The sequence below is a fragment of the Panthera tigris genome, chromosome A1, assembly GCF_018350195.1.
Source record: "Panthera tigris isolate Pti1 chromosome A1, P.tigris_Pti1_mat1.1, whole genome shotgun sequence".
Classification (NCBI taxonomy): domain Eukaryota; kingdom Metazoa; phylum Chordata; class Mammalia; order Carnivora; family Felidae; genus Panthera; species Panthera tigris.
The window spans coordinates 150013733-150038794 of record NC_056660.1 but is presented as its reverse complement, the minus strand read 5'-3'; the positions used below and the strand labels follow the sequence as shown (position 1 = coordinate 150038794).

The window sequence follows — 25062 nt, the reverse complement described above, 5'->3', positions numbered from 1 at the left end:
GCTTGACACATAGTTGATGTAAAAGTTGCTTTTCTAGATTTTTTTTTTTTTTTTTTTTTTTTTTTGCCAAGCACTTTATTATTTTGTTTGGCAGGTTTATGCTTTCAAGGAGAACAATTTGATATAATGGAAACCTGGGTTCTAGCTTTGGATCATCCACTGGTTTGGTCAGTTGTGGGAAGGGCTCAGATAAAATAATCTCTTTAATATTTTTGTATAAGATTAAACCATTTTAATTTTGTTTTGATAGGTGAGCATGTTGAACCTTTGGCTGTTTTTGAATGCTCAACTAGAACTTAATTTCTCTGGAGTTTTTGTTTAATGGTACTGTGAAATGATGATCCCAGATAACACAGTTTACCAGTGGCTATTAGTAATTCTCAAATTTTGAATTATTGGATGGTTTGCAGATTTCTGTGATGTGTGTTTGTGTGTTTAATTCTAAATTACTTGAAAAACATGCCCAATAAAAGATAGCTCCCTAAAATAACCTCTACCTTGGTGTTTCATGTCACTGGGAACCTATTTCATAAAACTGTTGTAATACTGTCCCAGTAAAATTTGAGTCAGATAAAATAGAAATAGATTTTTTCCCTAGTTACACAGTTTAATGTGTGTATGCACTTTTCATTAATTTAAAAATGTTATAAGCTTTGCTAAAATTTGCTTGTTTTTATGTCCTATTTCCTGGAAGACTAATCAGATTTTCATTACTTTGTCACTTCCTTCCAAAGGGTACCTTGTAGATAATGATGTTGCAGAATTAAAATAAATGTTGTAGTCAGATTTTACTGGAGTTCAAATCCTGTAAAGATGGTTGTATTTAACTCCCCACAAAGTTACTTGTGGTTTTTCCTGAACTTTTCCTTCTGCAGCAAAGTTCTATTTTCATTAACTACACACTATTTTAAAGTCGAAGATGGTGGTGAAAGATCAGTCTGTGTTACTTTTGGATTTTTTTTCTTTGTGAAAGCAATGGCAGTCTTGATTGTAACAGAAAACTATCTGGAATTTGGACTCGAAACAGGTAATCATTTCAAATTACTTTAAAAATCAATTTTGCTTTATCAAATGTTAATATTTTTTACTTCATTATTTAATTTTTATATCTGATACATTTTTAAAATTAGGGTTGAGGTGTTTATTCTGTAATGTCCTAAATATTAACTTTTATTATTCTTAAATAAGATCTTCCTTTTTTGTAGTTGTTTTAGCTGAATTTTTTGTTACCTTTTTTCAAAAATGCGCCCCTTCCCCATTTTTTCCTTACAGTTAAGTTTCTACAGTGCTAAAGTTTACTCACATAGATAAAGATGCAAATTTTAATGCAAATTTTATGCACACTTATGGAATGTACAAATATCAAAGGGATGTTTTCAAAGACTGTTCCTGCTAATAACCAAATTTTATTGCATTATGGCATACTAATTAGCACATGAAAGAGCTAAGCTAGTCACTTCAACATTTAAGATGTTCTGTTTTCTAACATTTTATTTCCAAAGAAAGATTCTGTATTAAGAATTTTTTTTTTCTCTCCCTGCAGGGTTTACAAATTTTTCAGATAGTGCGATGCAGTTTCTTGAAAAGCAAGGTTTAGAATCTCAGTAAGTTTTTATAAATACTAAGTATCACTTAAATTTTAATTTTTCCACTTTTTTGTACAACAGCATTTTGTGGCTTTTTGTTTTTAATCTGTGAGGATTTCTTTTTAAGTAGATTGTCCCTTTTAGAAATATCCTTGCTCGTAATTTTTACATGTGTATAAAGTTAGTATGTTTCATAGAATTCTTATTTGTATTCTTATTTGGTTTAGTTCCTTAAATAACTTTATACTGAGTTGTATATCAAATTCTATGTTGAATTTATAGGTTGGGTTGTTACCAATGTGGCTAGAGAGGCCTGATTTAGTTTATAGTTCACCCAAATATGGCTCATTATAATTGAGTAAGAGAACTCTTTTTGTAAAAGTTTACTTAGTTTTTATTAGTTATTATTGTGGTTTGTAAAGTAATGGATTAGAAGAAAGGCAATTCCTAGAAAGTTAACTTAGAGAACTTCTTACTTTTTTTATTTTTATTTTTTTATTTATAGGGGTCCTGTTTCAAAACTTACCTTCAAATTTTTCCTGGCTATTTTCTGTTCACTCATTGGGGCTTTTTTGACATTTCCTGGATTACGACTGGCTCAAATGCATCTGGATGCCCTGAATTTGGCAACAGAAAAAATTACACAGTAAGCGGAAAATGTACATAAGCACATGCAGATAAATATATGTTTTCCATCTTAATGAAGGTATATTATTGTAATGAAATAATAAATTATTGTATTAAAAATTAATAAATAACCGTTTGATGTCATACTACTTCCTCTTCTAGAAGCAGGTTTCTTTTATTCACTTCTAAATTTTAAGTCCTATGTTTAAAAACATGTATCATTTATTCAGTTTCCTTTTCACTTGTTAAAATGGAAATGTCAGTACTTCTGTTAGTTCTTTTTAAGTCAGAAGTCAGTGTTTATGAAATACTCCCTATAATTGAACTAAGGATCTGTGGAAATTTTCTTTAATCAGAACATTTTAATTAAAATATTTTATTTAAATTTTATGTAAATAATTTTATGCAAATAATTTTTTACTTAAAATGTTTTTATTGTTTTGAAAGTTAAAACTTTGTACATAAGAAATAAGTTTTGTTTTTTCTTTTTAAATTATTGATCTGTTTATGAGACCCTTGTTAAAATAATACATTATTTTATTTGAAGATTGCTGATACTGTACAGTGTTAAATATCATAGATTGCTTTTAACTGCCAAATCCTATTTTAGGATTAGAGAAATCCTGGATGAAATTTAGGATGGAGAAATAATATTTGAATCTCCACATATAGTTCAAAACCCATTTACCATATTCTTTGTGGTTGTTACAGATGTTTTTTGTTGACTGTTAGACACCTTGGCAGAACGACAGGTTTATATCTCTCTGAATTCATATCCAGACCAAATTTCCGTCTTGTCTTCATGTTTTGCAGTAGAAGCCCAAGTTGAGAATATTCCATTTTGATATTTGTGTATATAATCTTTGAGTTTCTCTGAGTGATCATTTTTCCCAACATTTCTGTTCTTTAAAACCCTGTATTTAATGAAATTGTTTCTCTAGTCTTTTCACATTATCTCTCTTACCTATGTCATTTTCCTTTACTTTAATTTTGCAGTCCTTTTGGTTTTCTCCTTACCTCTATTTTTCGGCATATGCTCTATGTGTGTGTTTACTTATTCTCACTTCCCAGTAACCACTTCTTCCTCCCTCTTTTTTCCCTTCCTTTTTACTCAGCATGCTCTTGGCTACATCCTGCTTTTCTCCCAACATCCATCCATCTCTCTAATGGCTTCTTTTAAAACAAAACCTGGTTCTCCCCCTCCTCTCTACACACACACTTCAGTCCACTAACCCCAGTGTTAGGATTTAAATAAGCTGAAAGGGTGGGTGGAGGGGAGCCCTTCACCAGCTACTGAAACCGCTGTGGGCTGCTCCTTGATACTAGAGTGTTCCCTAGCAACACTGCATACCTAATACTGCTGCTTTCTTCCCCCGCACCCGGTGGTTTACCCAGGCTGGGGGATGAAAGAATCACTTTATAAAAACATTTAAAGCATTTGGTGGTAGTTTAGGGTTGGGAGGGAGCCTATCTTCTTTTCCTTTTCAGTAAAATGTAGCTTCTTTTTAAAAAAATTTTCCCTTTGGGGTTGGGAGCTTTATTTTCAGTTCATTGCAGCCCCCGATTGTGTTTTAGCACTCTGCCATGATACAGGAGTGTGGGCAAGCTTGTTCTGTTGTGAGAATAGCAGGACTGGCACAAAGCGCGGCATTCTCCTCACCCCCACCACCAGGCACTAGTATGTGTTTTAATGCCAGAGCTTAGAACCAGAGTTCCACCTCTTTCGGTCAGGTTTTCATGGGTTTCTGACCCAGGCCTGTTTCCTCACACAGGTCACTGTCATTTGCATTGTAGTGATGATTTTAAAATGTTGCATGTATGTATTTAAAACTGTCCAGTTAAGCCCTTCACTGTGGTTAATCATGAAGCAATGTATGGTAATAAAACAGAAGAATTGGTCTTTTTCTAAAATAAGAACTGTGTTTAGTAGTCATCTGCCTTTGTGGGATACAGACTTAGAACATTAATTAACAATGAATTATAATTCAGACCTAAAACCTTTTAGTGTATCAGGTATTTTGGTTTTCTGGAGTAATGTAAATTTCCTTGGTACATACAGGATAGGGAAATTAATTTCAGGCATGTTCATAATATGAGGAAATAAAAATATTTGAATCATGATTTTAATAGTCTTATTCAAACATTATGCATGATCATTGCATTTTGAAAGTTTGCTTATGTGTAAGTTGTTGCAGTAGGTTCCATGTGCCCTATGCCTGCTAGTATTTGGACCTTGCTAACACTGTTTCTTTCTTATACATAGTAAGGAGGCACTTTGTTTTAGCTGCACTGAAAAAGTATCAAAAGATGATGCCTGTATACTGAAAATCCATTGGATTCGTTGACTGTGGAAAGTTAGGGAATCATTTAAGTACCTGTGTATTAAAGCAGGGATATCGTGGGAGATTGTTAAAGAACACTAGAACAGAACTGAACAGATTTTGATTTTAGTGCTAGGTCTGCCTTTAACCTGTGATACTCCCATGAGCAAGTCACTTAGCTTTCCTGAATCTAAATGTTCTCATCTGAAAAATTCAGATAATGAGGTAGTTTTGCAGGGGCTCAGATCAGTGTCCTGTGATAAGGATAAAAAAAAATAATGATGTCAGTAATACCTTATTACAGAATACTGAAAATAAGTTTCTACCTCATTTTTTAAGTTCCAAGTTCCTGTAGTTTATTAGTGTATTTTATTCCTGGATTTTTATGTTTTTTTCTTACATACTTTCAGAACATTACTTCATATCAACTTCTTGGCTCCTTTATTTATGGTTCTGCTCTGGGTTAAACCAATCACCAAAGACTACATTATGAACCCACCACTGGGTAAAGAAAGTGTCCCTTTGTAAGTATGGGTATCTGGTGGCTATTTTTTGTTTCCTTATTGAATCGTAACTTTTTCAAAATGGTATTTCCTGTATTTAAATTTTTTAATGATAATATTAAGACACTGTACTTTTAAAACATAAATAGAAATGCTAAAAGATGTGTTCTAAAACTGAAGCTACTGGCAAATCATCATTTAACCTTTTTATGAATGTGAACAATTATTAATCCACACCAATATTGTCTTGCACACTTGTAAGTTTTTCTGCTTCCTCACATCATGTCTAGTTGTTACCTGACATTTTTCTGGTTTGGGGCCTGTTTTTAAGATACTTTCTGCAGTTCTTTTTTTTTCCCCCCTTAATTGTGAAAATTATAGAGGAAATAATGAGTAGTACAAATGGAAACTCATGTTCAGCCATTATAAGAGTTGTTGATATTTTCCATATTTCCTTCCCCTTTTTTTGGTTTGTTTTTTGATGTAGTAGTTTTTCAAGTGAATTAGAAGTCTAATATTTTTATCCCTAAGAGCTTTAGTATGCACCTCTAAGAAATAAGGGCATTTTCCAACATAATATTATCATTATACCTATCAAATTTTTAAAATAATGCCTTAACATTATTAACTAATATTAGGTTATATTTCCCCTTTTAACAGAACTAGACAGTAAGGAAACATAGAAACAATTTATTAAAAGGTGCTAATAACTGCACTTGATATATTAACTCATTAGCCTTGTGGAACCATGTTAGAGTAATAGAAAGAATCAGACAAAGCTGGTTCAAACCCCAGTTGTGATCTTCACTGAAACTGTCACTTGAGGGAGATTATTTAACTTCACTGAGCCTCTGTTTCCCCATCTGGAAAATGAAGATAATAGTATCTACCTCACAAAGTTGTCATTGGAATTAAATGAAAGAATACATGTAATGCAACCAGCTGGAAGTAAGTGCTTAATAAATGTTTCCTTTACTGCTCTGCCTCACCAGAATTAAAGTGGAAAACCTTGACTAGTCATTGACTACACAGTATACATTTTATATTAATGTATTTCTTTTAGATCCTGGTACATATTTGTCTTGGAGTACTCAATCAGTGATGACCATGATGGTTTTTTTTTTTTTTTAAGAGTTAATCTTAATGAACTAGGGAAGTATCTTTTGAAGTTGTAATGTTTTTCCCCCATACAAGTAAGTCTTAATGGCAGTTTTAACTTGAAAGATTCACAAAGTTTTTAAAAAGTAATTTCACATAGTGCACTGTCCTATATTAAGCACCTGATATGTGCTAGAGATTAAAAGAGATGCTGAGCATGGTCTAGGTGTTACTTTCCAATTACTCACAGTGTTACCTTTTATCAAAGCAGAAACCATGGTCTTTTAAAAACATTAAACCACAAAAGGACATCAGAAGTTACCTCTTCTTTCTAAAATTCTCTGATAAAGCATCATAAGGGTACATCTTCTCACCTGGAACCCTCATCTTAGTCTTGAGGAATTGCTCACAGCTGAGCCAGCTTGAGCACATAGGTTAAATGACTTGATAGGATTCTGAGCCATCTGATTTCTTCATAATGTATCAGAATTACTGGTTTTCCAATGATCCCAGTCAGGAGCTCAGCAGAGAGGTCATATTGAAATATCTGTATAATCAGACAAAACTCTAGGTATGGGTTGTTGACTTGGTAGTTCCACATGCAGTCCCCTATAGTTTCCTTTTTTTCTTAAACTCTCCAGTTTAAGAGCACTCCACTTCTCTTCATTTCACAACCATTTTTTTTTTTCACAGACAAGGGTAGATAGAGAAGAGGATCCCATGTACTTTCTGCTTTTTTCTTGTAGATATATGTTACTACTTTACTTTCATGATCCATTTATCTGTCTAGTTCTATTGTGCAAGTCAAAGTATTCTATAGTAAGGCTGTAGTATAGTGGGATACTTTTGTTTTATATCTCCAACTGTAGCTACGTATAGATATCCTGTGTTTTATATGGTGAAAATTGACATATTTAACTAGATGCTAACATATTTTGGTTTTTGAGAGCACCATATCAACTTTTTGACCTGTAGAATGACAGAAGCTACATTTGATACTTTGCGACTCTGGCTAATAATCCTGCTGTGTGCTTTGCGGTTGGCCATGATGCGCAGTCACCTGCAAGCTTACTTAAACTTAGCCCAGAAATGTGTGGATCAGATGAAGAAAGAAGCAGGGCGAATAAGTACAGTCGAGCTACAGAAAATGGTAAGTTTCATACTCTAGTCACAATGAAAAATAACAAACACTGTATACTGTAAGAAAACAAAGCCTTTGATTTCCTTTAATAGTAATTTCATCCCATCATACTCTTAACGAAAATAAATGGTATAATCATAAGTTGATACATATTAAGAGACCTCAATCTGATTGTGGGGCGAAGTGAAGAAAGAATCTCAAGTCCTCTCCCTGCCTTAGTACTTTAAGTATCATATAGTTTGGGTTGCAAAGCTATAGTATGTCTACTATTGCTAAATGGGACCCCCAATTGATTTGGAAAATACTACAATATATTATGTCTAGCCTTTAAGACTTACGAGGTAGGAAACACTAGTTTTAGTGACTAAATTAATTCCATTTAACATTCTTCCAAGTATTTGAACATGAAATGTAAACATTTAACTTAATGTGAATTCCAGAGAAGGAAAGTGCTAGGAATCCATGCACCATTATAGTTAACTGGATCTATATAACCTGATCTTGTCTTTTTTAGAATTTTGATGTTGGGTCCCCTATTTTTCACTCTTCTTTCATAGTCAGGGACATTTATCAAGATTCAAACACTTTTCTTTTGTTTTACTGTACAAATTTTCACACTCTTTATAGTTTTACCTCAAATTTTAGTTGAATATGTTCATATAGAATGGGGATTTAATGTTTTTATTTATGAGGGGTTAATGACTCGGCATGTTATTTTTATTTGATGTTTTTGGTGTCTGTCTAGAGATTTTCGCATCTTATTTTATATTTGAAATGTAACTGAATATGCCATTTGAATTTAAGTGATTATTTTCTCCAATTTATATTAATCGCTTAAGAAGAGCTATTTTTAAGGAATTTATTTTAATATTTTCACATTTTAAAAAACTCATTTTCAAACTAAGCCTTTCTGAAGTCCATTTGGGGGCATTTATAATGAAGTGTAGACTTATTAGCATTTAGCTTCCTTCCCAAGATGGAATTACTTATCTCTTAAGCAATTCATTTTGATAATTACATGAAAGTTAAATTCACCCATAACACATTCACCGTATTAGACACTTAAGGATGTTGTTGTTTGCAGGTGGCTCGAGTCTTCTATTACCTTTGTGTCATTGCACTGCAGTACGTGGCCCCTCTGGTAATGCTGCTTCACACGACTCTGCTTTTGAAAACACTAGGTAGGCATGCCCTGGTGACGAGAAAGGGTGTCGGTTTCCTTTCTGCCTATAATTAATAATGCTTCTTGTTACCTACAAAGAAATAGGCCTCTTAAAATTGTTTTCTGTAAAAGCTTTAAGAAGAAACATGGAAAACTTTGAGCTGTAGAAGTTGATTGATCATCTTGGATTTTAAAACTGAAGTCCATATAGTTTTATAATATTATGCTCTATTTGTTTGTAAGAATTGTTTGCTGAAGGTTAATTCCAAAATTTACTGAGAAACTCGAATGAGCACTCTTGGTCTTAGTTATTTTGTGTTGTAAGAGGATGATATAAGATTTTTGTTAGTGCCTAACGTTTAAATTATTGTAAGGTCCTTGTATATTTATATGAATTGCAAGATCCTGTAGTGAGGTCTACTGTAGATATTGACAGGATAAAGATTTCTCAGTGGAAGAACAAAGTTCTCGCATAAGTCTGTTCACTAAACTATCAAGTTCCTGTGTGGTGTTATTTGAGAGCTATCCATTATTGTATTGACCATTTCCCTTTGCTTAGATCAGGCAATCAGCCAGTGTGGGGGTTTAAGAAGCCCAAAGGAACTAGCAGTATTAGTTGGGTGTGCTTAGTAGATACTGTAGAGCTGATGACAGATGTAAATGGCCTTTAGGAATCTATGGAACCTAAAGAAGTAGCTCAATTATAAATTATGTGACTCATATCCTATCCAACATAGTAAAATATATGATGAAAAAGTTTCTGGAAGCTAGCTATTAATAGTGTCTCACATTGAAATCATAGATAGTTTCTGAGAAAGAAATTTATTCTGATATTGTAGAGGTAGAAAAGATTTCTAAGAAGTTACTGAGTCTGTCCCTGTCACTGCAGTAGAGGTAGTTGATTAATGTATTATACAAGGAAAAAAATGTTTTTATTATTTTACCAGATTTTACTGCAGTTAATTAAAAGTAAATTAGACTTTTTATGTGTACTTTTACTGATAAGGCCAGACTGTAGCCTAGTCAAGTTAAATGAATTTTTACCAGGTATGTAGAAAGGTTATTTTACTTTATTTTCAACGTGAAATAATTTGTTGTACCACTAAACTTGTTCTCAATTTCAAGTATAAGTTGAAAAAATTATTTTATTTTTTTAATTAGAAGCTTTGAAATTAGTCATTGTCCAAGTTTTACTTGTGTCTTGAATTTTCTAGGTAATCATTCCTGGGGGATTTATCCAGAATCTATCTCTACCTTGCCAGTGGATAATAGTCTACCCTCCAATTCTGTTTACTCTGAATTGCCATCTACTGATGGGAAGATGAAGGTAACTGTTACACAAATAACAGTGGCACTGAGCAGCTTAAAAAACATTTTCACTCCTCTGCTTTTTCGGGGACTTCTGTCTTTTCTGACCTGGTGGATTGCTGCTTGTCTCTTTTCTACAAGCCTTTTTGGGCTTTTCTATCACCAGTATCTGACTGTGGCATGAATCTCCGTTAACAGAAAAGGATATCCAAGCCACACTTTGAATTGAAATATCTGTGCCCTTGAAGGGCTATCGGAAACTAGAAGAAAGCAAATACAAAGGAAAAAGACATATCAGCATATCTTGTTTTAAATGCTTCCTCTGTATTCTCAGGGTGAATCAATGGTATAATATTTAAAATTACAGAGTAGATTATTAACTACTATACTGTGGCATTGGAATTTTAACTCCTTGTATTAACTGATGGTGAGAGGGCTATCTACAGAGGTAATACTTATGATTACCTTGGTTTACAGAAACCTCCAGCAGTCTTTGAAACTTCTCATATGACTCTAGTTCTAGATCGATTGCTCTTAATGGTATAACGGTACTGTTAATATTCATAGTGGCTGCCTATAGAACAATCTTCAAACTGAGCCATGCTTTGGAGTAGGGAAAGGAGCTAAAGTCACCTCTGTTGGTAATATATTAGTCACTCTTCAAATAACAACAATGGCAAAATCCAACAGAAAGGAAGAAATAGCTACTGTATATTACAGTAAAGAAAGCTGCATAGTAATTTTAAATTTAATGGAGATGTACATGGTTAATATCTACAAGTATTGCTGCTTGAGAGTAGCAAGAGTATTGTTTTAAAATGTATTTTATCCAACTTGAGGGATCTTTTAAAATGATTGGCTATATGAACATTTGCTGTTAGGCTTGGAACTCCCATATTTTATTTTATTTTTTGATCCTAAATATAGTCCTTTTAATAGTCTAAAAATATTTATCAATATTGATCTGACTTTTAAAAAATTACTTTAATCCTGCTGACTACCTGTATGTATTGTATATATATATTATATATTAAATATATAATATATTGAAATTATAAAAGATGAAAATATTGAATCCTTAAATATTTTAAGTTGCTGAATGTATATTAAATGTGACTGAATGAGATGTCTTTGTATCTAGAAATTTTCTTTCTTTTTGGAATGAGATTAAAATACATTTTGAAAGTTCATCAGATTAAGCAATTTATTTGTGTTGCCTATGTGTGAGACTGCTTAAAATTATATAAGTACTTAGGTGATTTCTCCCAAATAAAAATCTTTTTTTTATCATTTTCAAAACTCAGAACCTTTCCCACTAACCAAATCTACAGGAATCATTTAAACATTGTTAAGTAGGATTTGTTTTAAGTTCATAGTGTTTAGAATTAGAAATGTTAATATTTTATTTGATACGATGAAATTCAGGTAATTTGAATGATAAATTCATATGAAATGAAAAGAAAATAAATTTTTTTTGATGCTTTTTACATGTAAAACCTAAAATTAAGGGTTTCAGTTATAAAGGGAATGAATGTAAGAGATAAATAAGGTTTGTGTGTGTGTTGTTTTTGTTTTGTTTTGTTTTTTAACAGAATTTATAGGTAAATGTTCTTCCATGTTAAGGTCTTGAGATTACATATTAGTGTTATTGTTTCAGTGCTATTATCACTGTTGAAAGCACTTTTGAAGCTCTTTTGGAATTCCTTCCAAGGCTTGTGGTTCACATTCATTCAAATAATGGCAATACAGCAAATTCCTATCTTTTGTTACAGACTAAATATTTTGTAATTAGCTGATACTTTAAATATGACTGAGTAATAAGTGCTTAAATTGGATAAGATTCTTTGGTTGAAATGAATTGTTAATATAGCCTAATGATAGTTCATGCGTATTTCCAAAAGAAACATTCCAAATACATCTTAAGGTAACAGAATCCATGAAAATAAGGATCTTCTAACAGGGTGACAGCATTTATGACAAGATTATGACATTTATTTTGTATGTGAAAGTTCTGATATGTTGGACTTGAAAAGAACCTCACCTGATATTTATAACCGTTTTTATTAAAGAGCTACGTTTTAAAAATTAGAATTAAAGTTACTGTTTTGAGTTTCAAAGATTGTACTGTGGTAGAGTAATATGGAGGGGAAAAGGCATAGAATTTATTATTGGATGAAATAACATGCATTTCTGAAATACTATTGATTCACTCTTTTTAAACTTGAATTCTCCCTGAGTATACTGTGAATGTGTGCAAACTGCACATTAATTTAAGTAATGGGTTTTTTTTTTTTTTTAATTCTTTCCAAACAAATTTAAAGACAATGATTGTTACAACTACTAACTGGTTTATTTAAGCATCTTGTCTTTGTACACAAATTCTGTTCCTAAGTGTAAAGGGTTTGTATTTTATGTAAAACAAGCAATATTTTTAATTGAGATATAATTGACATATAGCATTTTATTTGTTTTAGGTGTACAACATAATTATTTATATATATGTATGATTCCAAATAATATTTTAATATTGTTAATTAGGCCAGTAGAATTCTTTTATTTTTTATGTTGGACTCTGGTCAATATAAGTGCTTCATAGGTCAGTTACTTTACATTTCTGTTAAAGTAACTAGGAATCCTTATAATCTTGCTTCATATAATTTGTGGAATTGTATTTGATAATTTGTTGACTCCTGCTCCCCTATTCCCTGCCCATTGCACTATAAAAATCAGAGCTCTATTCTCTCTCCTACCCCCATTGAAATGTCTGAAATGAAAAGCATATAATTTTATCTTAATATCCGTATGCAGTTTGATTATCTTTGGCATTTTCCCCAGAATTCCAATTGCTATGCATAAATGACCAACGCATCCAAGCAGAATGGGCTCATTGTCTTATTGTTTCTGATATAAATATCATTGGTAAAATAGTGACATTTCTTCTTGAGTTATGATTCAGAAGAGATATTCATCCATTAATGGAATTGATAGGTCCAGGAAGCAATAAGTAGAATTCATTATGAAATCTATAATTGGAACTTCACTGGATAGATTTTATTCTTTCAAATGAAAGATTAAATTCTCAGTACTGAAAAGCATAGGGTCTCAACATTCTCTGAATTCAAACACACTTTCTGAGCCATCTCATAATTGAAAATGGTCTATCATGGTATATGGCTCTATTCAGCAAAATAAAACTAAGTAATTTTTGAATGTGGATCATCCTGCATCTTCACAGAGCTTTAGGTGACTTAAAGAATCAGATTTAAACACATTTATGATCCTAGACCATGAACCCAGTATCTCAGATATTTCTACAGTATCATCTTTTAACTCCTACTCCTCTCATTATGTCTGTACTCTGGGTTTCTAACTCAGCTGGTTATATGCCATGAAAACTCTGACCTGGACACTAAGGATGATCACAAAGCTAATGTCAACCTCTCACTTCTTTAAAGTGGTAAACATTTTACTTATTTTATTTCTTCCTACGAAAAAGAAAAACCAGATTGAGCCTGTCCTTATGCTTGTCTTTGTTACAGTTGAACTTCTTTCTTTTTAGCTACGAACTGTTAATGTTGGATGGGCCTATCTTTAATGATTCAGACGGCGTGTCTTTTTCTATTTCATTGTTCTTTCCTTTTTTTCCCCCTCAGAATCCCTTTATGTGGTTACTCCTCTCCTTTCTCCCACTTGGCCAAAGACTGTTCATTGTCTTAAATAAGGAGAAGCAGCATAATTTTGTGAAAAGAATATTAATTTAACCACCAGGAAACATCCTGTTTCTGCCTTCAATTAGCTATTTTTTGCACTTCTTACGCATTCAGCCTATACTAATTAAATAGAATTGAATTATCGTCACTGTTGACCTCAATTTTACCATAAAATAAAGAATTTACATTAAATGTATGGCTGTGTTTTTCTAAATCTGATAGCAGTTTCTCTTCGTGTTAGCGTGAGAAAGATAAAGAGCAATTTTTGGCTTTAGGAATGGTTACAGATCGTGTTAGAGGACTTTGACTTACTGTTTGTTAAAAACTACTTCACGGAGAGTGTTTTCTCCAGGAACATTTTGCTTTGTGCTCATTTAATTATTCATTCAGAAAATATTTATTGAGTACATTTTATATTCCCTAAACTGCTCTACATACAGCAGTGAACAAAACATCAAAATCCCTCCCCCCCAAGGAACATAGAGTTTGATGTAGGAATATAGCAAAATGAATATGAGTCAAATGTAGGACATATTAGATAGTGATAAGTTCTTTTGTGTGTGTGTGTGATGTTTATTTTGAGAGAGAGAGAATGCACATGCTTGTGAGCTGGGGAGGGGCAGAGAGAGAGAGAGAGAGAGAGAGAGAGAGAGAGAGAGAGAGAGAATTCCAAGCAGTCTCCACGCTGTCAGCCCAGAGCCTGGTGTGGGGCTCAAACTCATGACTGTGAGATCATGACATGAGCCATAAACAAAAGTGGGACACTTAACCAAATGAACCACCCAGACTCCCTTAGATAGTGATATGTTCTAATGAGTGGGAAGGAATCCGGGAAGGGAGAATATGAGGTTGGAGGGTAGGGATTGAAAGAAACCCTCACTGAAAAGGTAATTTCTGAGTAATGACCTGCAGGAGATAAGAACCACCATAGTGTTTTTTTCTTATTATTCCTGTAGTTCATTGGTTGACAAAACACCCTGATTGCTCAGACTTTGCTATTTGTGAGCTCCCTAATGAAATTTTAGAAGAGATGGACAATGTTGTGTAGTCCCCTTTTCAGGTTGGTATATTGTACAGGAAGGATTATAGGCATGGAATTTAAATGCTGCTTGTTTGCTAATGAACAGTAAAGCATGTAACAAATGTAATCTCCTGAGTCCACTTGTTATAGTTTTTCTGTCAGGTGCTTTTTAACTTAATTCAAACATGTTTACATTTTATTTCAGTAGAACTTTTAAAGACTTAAAGGATTTCAAATGAGTTGCAGGACCCTAGAGCAATATGATGTGTCCATTTGGCAATAGATTTTACCCACCAGTTCTTTAATCTGTCAGATAATCTGTTACACAAAGGTAATTTACACAACGGGTAACGTGACTGAGGAAAAATTTGAATTAATAACATCTTATCAAAATTTTAAATAGATAACACAATTTGAGTAAATCAAGTGTACCTACTGCTAAAGTACTAAAGATGAAGGAGATGTATTTTTTAAAATCGTGCTCTATAGAAGTTAGCTTTAACATCTGTTTTGTTTATTTGGAATGCATTTTTCTTTCTGTAATTCTTGAAAACAATTTATATTTATGAATAGAAAATTCCAGAAGACTAAACAAATGAAACTATGTTAGTAGAATTACTTTAAATAAGTAGCAGTGGTTAACTTGTAGGAATTACTGTGATTGTGTTTATGTGTGTATATACTTGTTCTATTTCCATCATTTCCTTAGAGCATGAAATGCAACTTTTTCCATGTATTTAAATCTCTATCATTATAGTAGATAGTCCATGTACCAGTTTTGGATAAGTGCCTGATGTCTAAAGTTGAGATTCTGTCAACTGAATAGTCTGTTGAAACTGAATATCAGCATCAGAGAAAAAAACAGAACTATAGGAATAAACAAATTTTATTTAACAGATTTTAACCTTAAAAAGTTTTTGTTATGTAAGTAGTGACATTTTAAAGGAGTAGCATTGCTGGGGCCTGGGTGGCTCAGTCGGTTAAGCATCCGACTTCGGCTCAGGTCATGATCTCATGGTTTGTGGGGTTGAGCCCTGCGTCAGACTCTGCTCTGTCTCTCTGTCTCAAAAATGAATAAACATTAAAAAAAAAATCGTGGGCACCTGGGTGGCTCAGTCGGTTAAGCATCTGACTTCCACTCAGGTCATGATCTCGTAGTTCGTGAGTTCGAGCCCCACGTTGGGCTCTGTGCTAAAAGCTCAGAGCCTGGAGCCTGCTTCAGATTCTGTCTCCCTCTCTCTCTGCCCCTCCCCTACTCGCACTCTCTCTCTCTCTCTCAAAAATAAAATAAAAACATAAAATTTTTTTTTTTAAAGGAGTAGCATTGCAACAATCGAGAAAGCGGAGTCATTTCAACTGTTGTCACTAAAATAGTCACGGTTCAGAAAATGAACCTCAATCCTTCATTTGTAGTATGTAGTACTTCACACTACACACAAAATTTAATTCAAGAGGGACCATATACCTCATTGTAAAAACTAACACCATACAGGGTGCCTGGGTGGCTCAGTCGGTTAAGCGTCTGTTAAGTGTTCGACTATTGGTTTCGGCTTGGGTCGTGATCTCCCAGTTTCCTAGGTTCAAGCCCCATGTCAGGCTCCACATTCACAGTCCGGAGCCTGCTTGGGATTCTCTGTCTCCCCCTCTCTCTACCTCTTCCCCACTCACACTGTCTCTGTTTCTCTCAAAATAAATAAGTAAACTTTAAAAAAATTAAAAAGAAAAATTAAACCATGAAGTTTTTAGAGGAAGTCAGAATAGCTTGGTAATTTTAAGGGTGGACAAAGGTTTGTTAGTATGCAAGCAATAATCAAAATTTGTTTAAAAAATTTTTTAATGTTTATTTCTGATAGAAGGAGAGAAAGAGAGACAGTGCTCCAGCCAGGGAGGGGCAGAGAGAGGGAGATACAGAGCCTAACACTGGGCTTGAGCTCATGAACCATGAGATTGTGACCTGAGCCAAAGTTGGATGCTTAACTGACTGAGCCACCCAGTTGCCCGAAATTTGTTTATGATAAAAGAAATTTCATAAAGATTTAAAACTTCTCATCAAAAAACTTGTTAAGAAAATAGACATGTCACAACATGAGGTAAAATATTTGCAAACATGAGGCAAAGTACTGATGTTCAAGACATATAAACAACTACCAACAAAGAAAAAAAAAAAAAAAGATGAAGGAGTGGGCCAGAAATTTAAGTAGACCCTTCACAGTTGACCAAAAAACACATGAAAAAGTACTCAGCCTCTAGGAGTTGTTGTTGTTGTTTTTTAAGTTTATTTATTTTGAGAGAAAGAGAGAATCCCAAGCAAGCTTTGTGCTGTCAGCATAGGGATTGACATGGGGCTCAGCTCAGTCTCAAACTGAGATCATGACCTGAGCCTAAATCAAGAGTTGGATACTTAACTGGCTGAGTCACCCAGGTGCCCCAAACGCTAGCAGTTTTAATATGATGATCCTTATTATAATTTTGTTATATTTCTTTTACTGAATTTGTTGAGGTTCTTAGATCACCAGGTTTTTATCTCAGGTCAAGTTAAAAGACTGAACATTTTTTCCATATTAAGGAAATAAGTTCAAATACAATTGCAATGCATTGTTGCATTTTACAGTTTTTTTGACTGCAAGTTGTCTCTTGCAGACAAATGTGTTGAAAGAAAAGAGTGTTTGATTCTTAAAAGTTAGGATGGTTACATAAAATGTTAAGTACTAGCACTATCAAGCATAAAAGGTTTTTCAATTACATGATAAGACATAAGCAATAAATTTGATAATAGTTTTCTTTGCCTCTTTAAGTTCTGATTCTGCTTGAGGGTATTAAAAGTTCTTGGCAGAAGGAGTGGATTTTAATTTCACATTTTAAGTGAGCGAGCACTTTCTGGTCTTGTCACTTCATTTGAGTACCTCTTAGAAGTACCATGTTTGTAATTATTAAGCTATATTTGTTGCTGGTTGTAAAGCAATTAAAAAAAAAACAAACCTTTTTGTCTGTTACTTTTTAAAAAGTAAATTTGTTCCACAACTCATTGACACTGTTTTCTTTAGATGATTTTTCCTCTCTGTTTATTTTGGATAGTTTTTATGGCTATATGTTGAAGTTCACTAATTTTTTTTTTTTTTTTTTTTTTTGGCAGTGTCTAGTCTGATGTTTAACTCATCCAGTGTGTTTTTCGTCTCAGACCTTTTTTTAATCTCTAGAAGTTAAATTTGGGTCTTTTATATTTCATACATGTCTCTCCTTAACACGTTTATACTTCACTTTCTTGAACATACAGGGTATATATAAGTTTATATATAAGTTTATAATAGTTGATTCAATGTCTTGGTCTAGTAATTTTATCAATTGTGTCACTTTGGAACTTGTGTCTGTTGATTGATTTTTCTTCTCTTTGTGAGTCAATATTTTTTCATTTGTTTGCCTGCCTGGAAATCTCTGGATGGCAAACACTGAATTTTGCCTTGTTAGGTACTGGATATTTTTGTATTTCTTTAAATTTTTCTGAGCCTTGTTCTGGAATGCAGCTACATTACTAGGAGACAATTTTCATTCTTTCGAGGCCTGTCGTTAAGACAAGGGTAATCTTTAAGTTGGTGCTAATTTTTACCCACTAGTGAGGAAATACCCTTGTGAGTACTCCACCAGTGCCCACTTTGCCTTGTGGGAGCAGGAACTATCCCAGCCCATTTGAGTCCCAAGGATTGTTCTGCCTGTTCCTTTCTGGGGGTTCTTTCCTTAGCATTGGGTGATTTCCTTAGATGAATCCACTGATCAACACTCAGCTGAAGACATGAAGGGACTTTTCCAATCTCAGAGCTTTCCCTCTGCAGCTCTCATTTCTGATACTCTTCCCTGATTTTTTTTTTTTTTTAATGTTTATTTGTTTCTGAGAGAGAGAGAACGTGAGCAGGGGAGGGGACAGAGAGAGGGAGACACAGAATCCAAAACAGGCTTCAGGTTCTGGGCTGTCATCAACACAGAGCCCAACCGGGGTTCGAACTCATGGGCCTCAAGATCATGACCTGAACGAAGTTGGACGCTTAACCAACTGAGCCACCCAGGCGCTCCTCTTCCCTGATTTTTAGTTGCCTTTTCCTCACAAAACTGTCATCTCTGGGAGACCACTGGGCTCAGGTTAAGTTCTTCTTCCCTGTGCTGTGGCTTCAATGCTTTAGTCAGTAAGCTAGAGCAGAGTTCACCTCCTAATTTTCTTTTTTCAGGGATCACGGTCCTCTGCTGCCCTTTCAATATCTGAAAAACTGTTGTTTCATGTATTTTGTTCCGTTTTTTAGTTCTCTAAGATGAAAGAGTACATCTGATCCCTATTAACTTCACCATGGCCAGAAGTAGAAGGCCCAGCTTCCGAGTTTTAATTTTTTACTGGAGATTTTTTATTCTCCATGAAGAGTCTGTTCAGAGACAGCCTTCCATTCATGTATATTTTCAAAGATTTGTCACTTAACATTGTTTGTCATCAGAGAAATACATATTTAAATCACAATGAGATAGTGATATATACTCGCTAGAATGGCTAAAATTTAAAAACTGACACTGCTAAATGATGACAAGGATATGAAGCAACTGGAACTCTCATACTCTGTGCTATAACTACATTGGAAATGATACAATCACTTTATTAAAAGCTCTAGTATTTTTGTTTTTAGTTAGGCTCTTTGCCCAACATGGGGTTTGAACTCACCACATCACGATCAAGAGTCACATGCTCTACCAACTGAGCCAGCCAGGTGTGTTTCTGGTAGTTTTTTTTTTTTTTTTCTTTTAATAAAACTAAGAATACAGCTGTCCAACAACCCCACAATTCTACCCTTAAATGTTTACCTAAGATAAGTAAAAATAAATCCACAAAAAGATATATGCATAGCAACTTTATTCATAAGAGCCCCAGACTGAAACAGATAACATGTTCATCAATAGTAGAATAAACAAATCTATCGGTACATGTGTTCAGTGGAATACTCAGCATAGTAGTGCATACTAATACCTGCCTAGTGACTTCCTTACAAAGGGTACGGTATGGAAAGGGGCGGGGGGGAAGCTAATTTTACAGTGGAGAAACTTAATAAACCTCACCTTAACAAAGTGATCAAGTTGTTAACATCAGTAAATTATGTTAGTAGTATGTACCCTTAATAATGTGATATAATGAGAATGATGATTTACTGCTATGGTTTCCCTCCCCCAAACCCATAACACCAGTATAATCATGAGAAAAGCACCAGAAAGAGGTCCCAATTGAAGGACATATTATAAAATACCTGACCAGTACTTCTCAGAACTTTTCAAGAATGTCAAAAAGAAGGAAATTCTGAGAAACTCTTAGAGCCAAGAGGGGAGATTAAGGAGACATAATGACTAAATATAATGTATCCTAGATAGGATCCTGAAAGAGAAAAAGGGCATTAGGCAAAAACTAAGGAAATCTGAGCCAAGTATGGACTTTAGATAATAACAGTATATTGATATTGGTTCATTAGTTGTGATAAATGTACCATAATAATATTAAGATGTTAATAATAGGAGCAACCAGGTATGAAGTGTATAGAGCTCTCTGTACTGCCTTTGCAGTTTTTCTGTAAATCCGAAGTTGTTCTACAATAAAAGTTTATTTTAAAATATATGTGAAGTTTATCTACAGTTTCATTAAAGTTACATAAATATTAGACTCCAGGAATACTGAGGAAGAATAGAGGTCATAGGTTTCTAAATGCAATGGAGTGCTTATTCTTAGTGCAGCAAGATAAGGAGAATAGGACAATATAATATATTCTTCATGAAGCTAAGTTGATATAATTTAAAGATTTGTTCTTTATCCTAAGTTTGTTTCTAGAGTTTGTGATGTTACAGTATCTTTTGCTTTGAATTGATGCTAATAGCAAATTTGGTCTACTCCTATACAATCTCAGTAAGAGTTCATTATTAGACCCTGAAATTAAAAAAATCTGAGCCACCGCCCTTTTCAGTTCATTTCCTGAAATCTTTCAGAAAATTTCTCTCCCTGCTGTGTAGAGCCAAATACTGTTGCTTTATAGTATTTCTCTTACATCTACCTTTACATATTTGAAGAGTCTAGATACATATCTGATACTTTCTGGCACCCTTGAGCAGAGGAAATAAAAGCAGAAGAACCAATGAAAGAGTTCCCACAATCTCATCTCACATCCATGCAGTGGAGAAAGGAAATGCCAGGATCTTCCAAAGTCAGATTATCAACTCATTAGGTAGAAAATGAAGGCCCTGGAAAATAGGGCAGCCCAGGTCAATGGATTCAGAAAGTGGTAGAAATCTGCCTATAATGGAACCCAAAAAGGTTAATCATGGGTTTTGTGTTTTAGGGTGGAGTGAGGTAAGTTTTTTTTCTTCCTAGGTTACAAGATTTGTAAGCTCCACTGATTTTTTGAAGCTACTTGAAAATAATTTAAACCTTCACCTTCTACAACTGCTATTACCTTGTATGGTAATGCATTTATTTTTTATTTTATTTTATTTCCTTGATTTTTATTTGCATTAATTTTGAGAGAGCACAAGGCAGGGTTGGGGGTTGGGGAAGGAACAGAGAGAGAGGGAGAGAGAGAGAATCCTAAGCAGGTTACGCACTGTCAGCACAGAACCTGATGTGGGGCTCCATCTCACGAACCATGAGATCACAACCTGAGCTGAAATCAAGAGTTGGATGCTTAACCAACCAACCCACCCAGGTGCCCCCCCTTTTTAACTTAAATACATCTATGTATTTTAAAGTTTGTTTTTGAGAGGGAGAGAGTGCAAATGGGGGAGTGGTAGAGCGAAAGGGAGACCGAGGATCCTGTGCAGACTGCACTGACAGCAGAGAGCCCAAAGCCCAATGTGGGGCTCGAACTCTCAAACCATGACGTGAGATTATGACTTGAGCTGAAGTTGGACCGCTGAACCCACTGAGCAACCTAGGTGCCCCTGGGTAGACATTTGCAGTTAAAAAGCACAGTGAAATTTCAGGTGTTCTCATTGATAGCCATACCTCTGTACCCTAAGTGTATGCTGTAGTGAGTATATCCTCCATTCAAATGTGTGTTAGTTTGCCCAGCAAACGTTTAATGGTTCCTCTCAGCCACTATAATGTGTGCTATGCATATAAATGTGAACAAGACAGTCTTTGCCTTGAAGTGGCTCCTAATCTAGTTGAGAGACATGATTGCCATACAGTATGGTAAGTACTTTGTTAAAGATTAGTGTAAATTTGATTTTTAGGGGAAACTTTATGAAGGACAAAAGCTGCATTGAAAGTTGGAGTTTATGTAGTTGAATTGGCTGAATGTTAAGAAAATCAAGATGTTAAGAGTTATCAATACTCTTAATGTTAAGAGTAATCAAGGCAGAAATTTCAAACTTAATAGTTGGAATAATATTGAAATAAAAGATATATTCACCAATCACTGATATGGTGGCAGCTGTCTGAAACCTTATTTAAACCACTGTTTAAGAAGTCTGGGAATTGAATTATAAACTTGCTCTTAGTAGGATTCCGTATTTGTAAGATGAAGAAAAAAGATAGTCTGTCAAGGAAAAAAAGAGATGGTCTGTGTCAGAGTCTACAACTCCTTGTAGTTACTAATGGGACACAAAGTAGAAAACACTAAATGTATAAAGCAGACATTTGTCCAGAGACTGAGACAAAGAGAGGTGGAATTTAGATTAGAGACAGTGATGGGACACCTGGGTAGCTCAGTTCAGTGTCTGACCCTTGATTTCAGCCCAGGTCGATTCTGGGGTCTTGGGATCGAGCCCTGCATTGGGCTCCACACAGTGTGGAGCCTGCTTGAGATTCCCTCACTCTCCCCCTGCCCCTCTCTCCTTGAGTGCAGTGTCTCTCTCTTTCTCTAAAATTAAAAAAAAAAAAAAAAATTTAAAAAGATTAGGGACAGTGGAGGAAGGAATGAGTTTTGTACTGCAGAGAGGGGAGAGGTGGTCTAATGGCTGGAATGTGGAATCCTTCCACATTCAGTGCCAAGGCAAAGACCGTGTTATCATCTCAAATGAAGATCATTATATGCTACTAGGCAAAATGAAGAAAGTTCTATCAGCTGTTTTCCTGGATCTCTTCAATTTTGACCTTCTCTGCAAAATTTACAGTTGAAGGTGACTGACTCAAATTCACACGAATCCCTGGTTGTGCTGCTCCTGATGTTGGATGGTGTTGAAGTGTAAAGTACATCGAGCTAAGGGGAAGTTGAATTGACGATATATGTTATTCAAATTTAGTGGGGTATATTTATGTGGTTTTCTGTCATTTCCATGTGTGGTTATTGTTGGCTATCCAAGTAAAAGACTGACTTCTAGAATAGTTCTAATTTCCACTGTGCTAACTGACTCATCCAGCATCCTGTCATGAGATGCCAGGCCAGAAGTATGTCATTTAATAAAAATATATTGGGGGTGCCTGCATGGCTTACTTGGTTAAGCATCTGACTCTTGGTTTTGTCTTGGGTCATGATCTCATGGTTTGTGAGTTCGAGCCTCATGGCGGGCTCTATGCTGACAGCACGGAACCTGAACAGGATTCTGTCTTTCTCTCTCAAAATAAATAAACTTAAAAAAAAAAAAAAAAAAAAAAAACTGAACGAATACGTTGTTTCACTGTATTTTGTGATATAGTTGTTATTTTCAATGTTAGAATAATTGTGATGTGATTTTTTTTCATTGTAAGTAGCTATTCACTTTTTAACCTAATTCTATATACATAATTATATATTTTTCTTCAAGAGAGTTCCCCAAATTGTTTATGCTTCAAAACCCATAAAACCTGAATCTGCCCATGTTTAACTCATCTAATGGGACTTCAGCTCATTCTCCCTTCTGCTCCAATAACCAATCAATCAAACAAACAAGTGACAACAATAATTTGTCCATCTGCCTGCTGATGCATGTAAGTACGAGAAGGTAAATTTTTATTTCCCATTTAGATATACAAATCTTTAAAAAGGACGTGCCTATTTGAGGTAGTATTTCACCTGGTTGAGTTTTGGTTATGTGTAATCAGTTAGTCCAAAACTCTGACTCCCATATAGTTCCTACTTCTTTTAACTGCGAGAAAATGAAGGCACACGATTGATTCTAGAGATGAGGATACATTATCAACAAAGAGGTAAACAGGCCAGAGGAAGGAGGCTGAGAATTTAGAAAGCCAAGACCAGCCACATCCCTATTTATCCTGGTAGAGTTACAAACAGAAGCTTTGGACAAAGGACCCATTCCTCACTGGGGAACTTTTAAAAAGTTTCCAGTGACCCTAAAAGCTGGACTGTTTTTAGGAAGCTGCCTCCAGAGACCACTTAGCAAGATGATAACTATTAAAATAATAATTCTTTAAACCTCCTGAGAGGTTTGGCAGCTTTGGTAGACTTGATTTTTCTCAGGTGAGTGGGAAAATGGTCAAAAGATTTGGCATGTGGAGGAAGCTGATTGGGCAGATAAAGGCTGAATGTAGGACTCTAGATTTAGTTGGGTGAGTTTTAAGCACTATTTTGTAGGTAAGAATATGTAAGTGGAAGATGTAGGGAAAGACCTGGATTCAAATCCTACTTTATACTACTTGATATGGCCTAGTTCCTTCTGCTGTATTTTGAAGATAACAGCAACCCTCCAGGGTATTCAGGGTTGTCATAAAAATAAAAATAAATCAGTAACTGACACATAGGTCAGGGGTTCATAATCTGGGGTACACAAATGGCTTTGAAAAAGGAAAGTAAATCTTAAAATTTCAGCTCCACAAACTCAAAATTTCATTCAAACTCAAAAGTGTTCTCTGTGTGAACACTTTGAGGAGAAAGTGGTTCATAACTTTCATCAAATTCTCAAAGAGATTTGTGACTAAAAAGATTAAGTGTCATTGAAGTAGGATCTCATTTATGTTTGAGAATGAATTGCAAAGAAAAAGGTTTGAAATTCTCCCGAAGTAGAATAGTCACCAAAAAGTAAAACAGCTGGGACAGAAGAGAAATAGGTTATAGTGAGGAAAATGATCAAGTTGACACTGATTAGATAAAGTAATTCTATATTTGTACTCAGTACTAGTCTTTGTAAGTATATTTCTGTTTCTATAATGAAAAGAATGTAAAACATTTTCCTTTTTTTCCTGCCATGAGAACATGGTTGATATATTTTCAATGCAGTAATTTTCAAAAGCATTGGAGTGAGAGTTTCAAAATTAATAATGTAGTCCTGGCCCTACCACCTGAAAAATTATGCAATTTTTGTGCAAGTCATTTGCCTCAGTTTCCCCAAGTGTAAAGTAGTAGTGGGAAACCATTTCTTTTTGACACTATGTCTCAAAAATTGACTAATAAATGAAAATATGTTAACTTTTTTTTGAGGAACGAGCTACTTAAAATCAAGATGTTATAACATATTTTTCTTTCAAAATGCAATCTCTTTACAAATTTTAGCAATAATGACATCCCAATTCATTGTAATCATTTGTCGAGGAGCTTTAACTTGGTATCTGCACTTTACAGTCCTATCATATTGATAGTGGATATCATAAATAATCAGTTCCTTTGCATGTGTAGTTTTTACACAGCTAAATCATACCAGT

At 34.4% G+C, this 25062-nt stretch overlaps 1 protein-coding gene across 6 annotated transcripts in view; it reads left to right on the top strand.

Annotated features, from left to right (window-relative positions):
- The window catches only part of TMEM161B (transmembrane protein 161B), a 71904-nt gene extending 58256 nt beyond the window's left edge, over positions 1 to 13648 (top strand). For 4 of the 6 annotated variants that reach the window (XM_042989608.1, XM_007079771.3, XM_042989625.1 and 1 more), the window contains 7 exons: positions 876 to 1027; positions 1544 to 1604; positions 2092 to 2232; positions 4945 to 5058; positions 7111 to 7285; positions 8361 to 8457; positions 9653 to 10742. In XM_042989608.1, the coding sequence (XP_042845542.1) occupies positions 876 to 1027; positions 1544 to 1604; positions 2092 to 2232; positions 4945 to 5058; positions 7111 to 7285; positions 8361 to 8457; positions 9653 to 9930 (1018 nt within the window). In that variant the 3' untranslated portion in view covers positions 9931 to 10742. Of the gene's footprint in view, positions 1 to 875; positions 1028 to 1543; positions 1605 to 2091; positions 2233 to 4944; positions 5059 to 7110; positions 7286 to 8360; positions 8458 to 9652; positions 10743 to 13399 lie in introns of those variants that run through there. The other 2 variants (XM_042989613.1, XM_015536516.2) reach the window with 2 other exon arrangements.
- The last annotated feature ends 11414 nt before the right edge of the window (positions 13649 to 25062 follow it).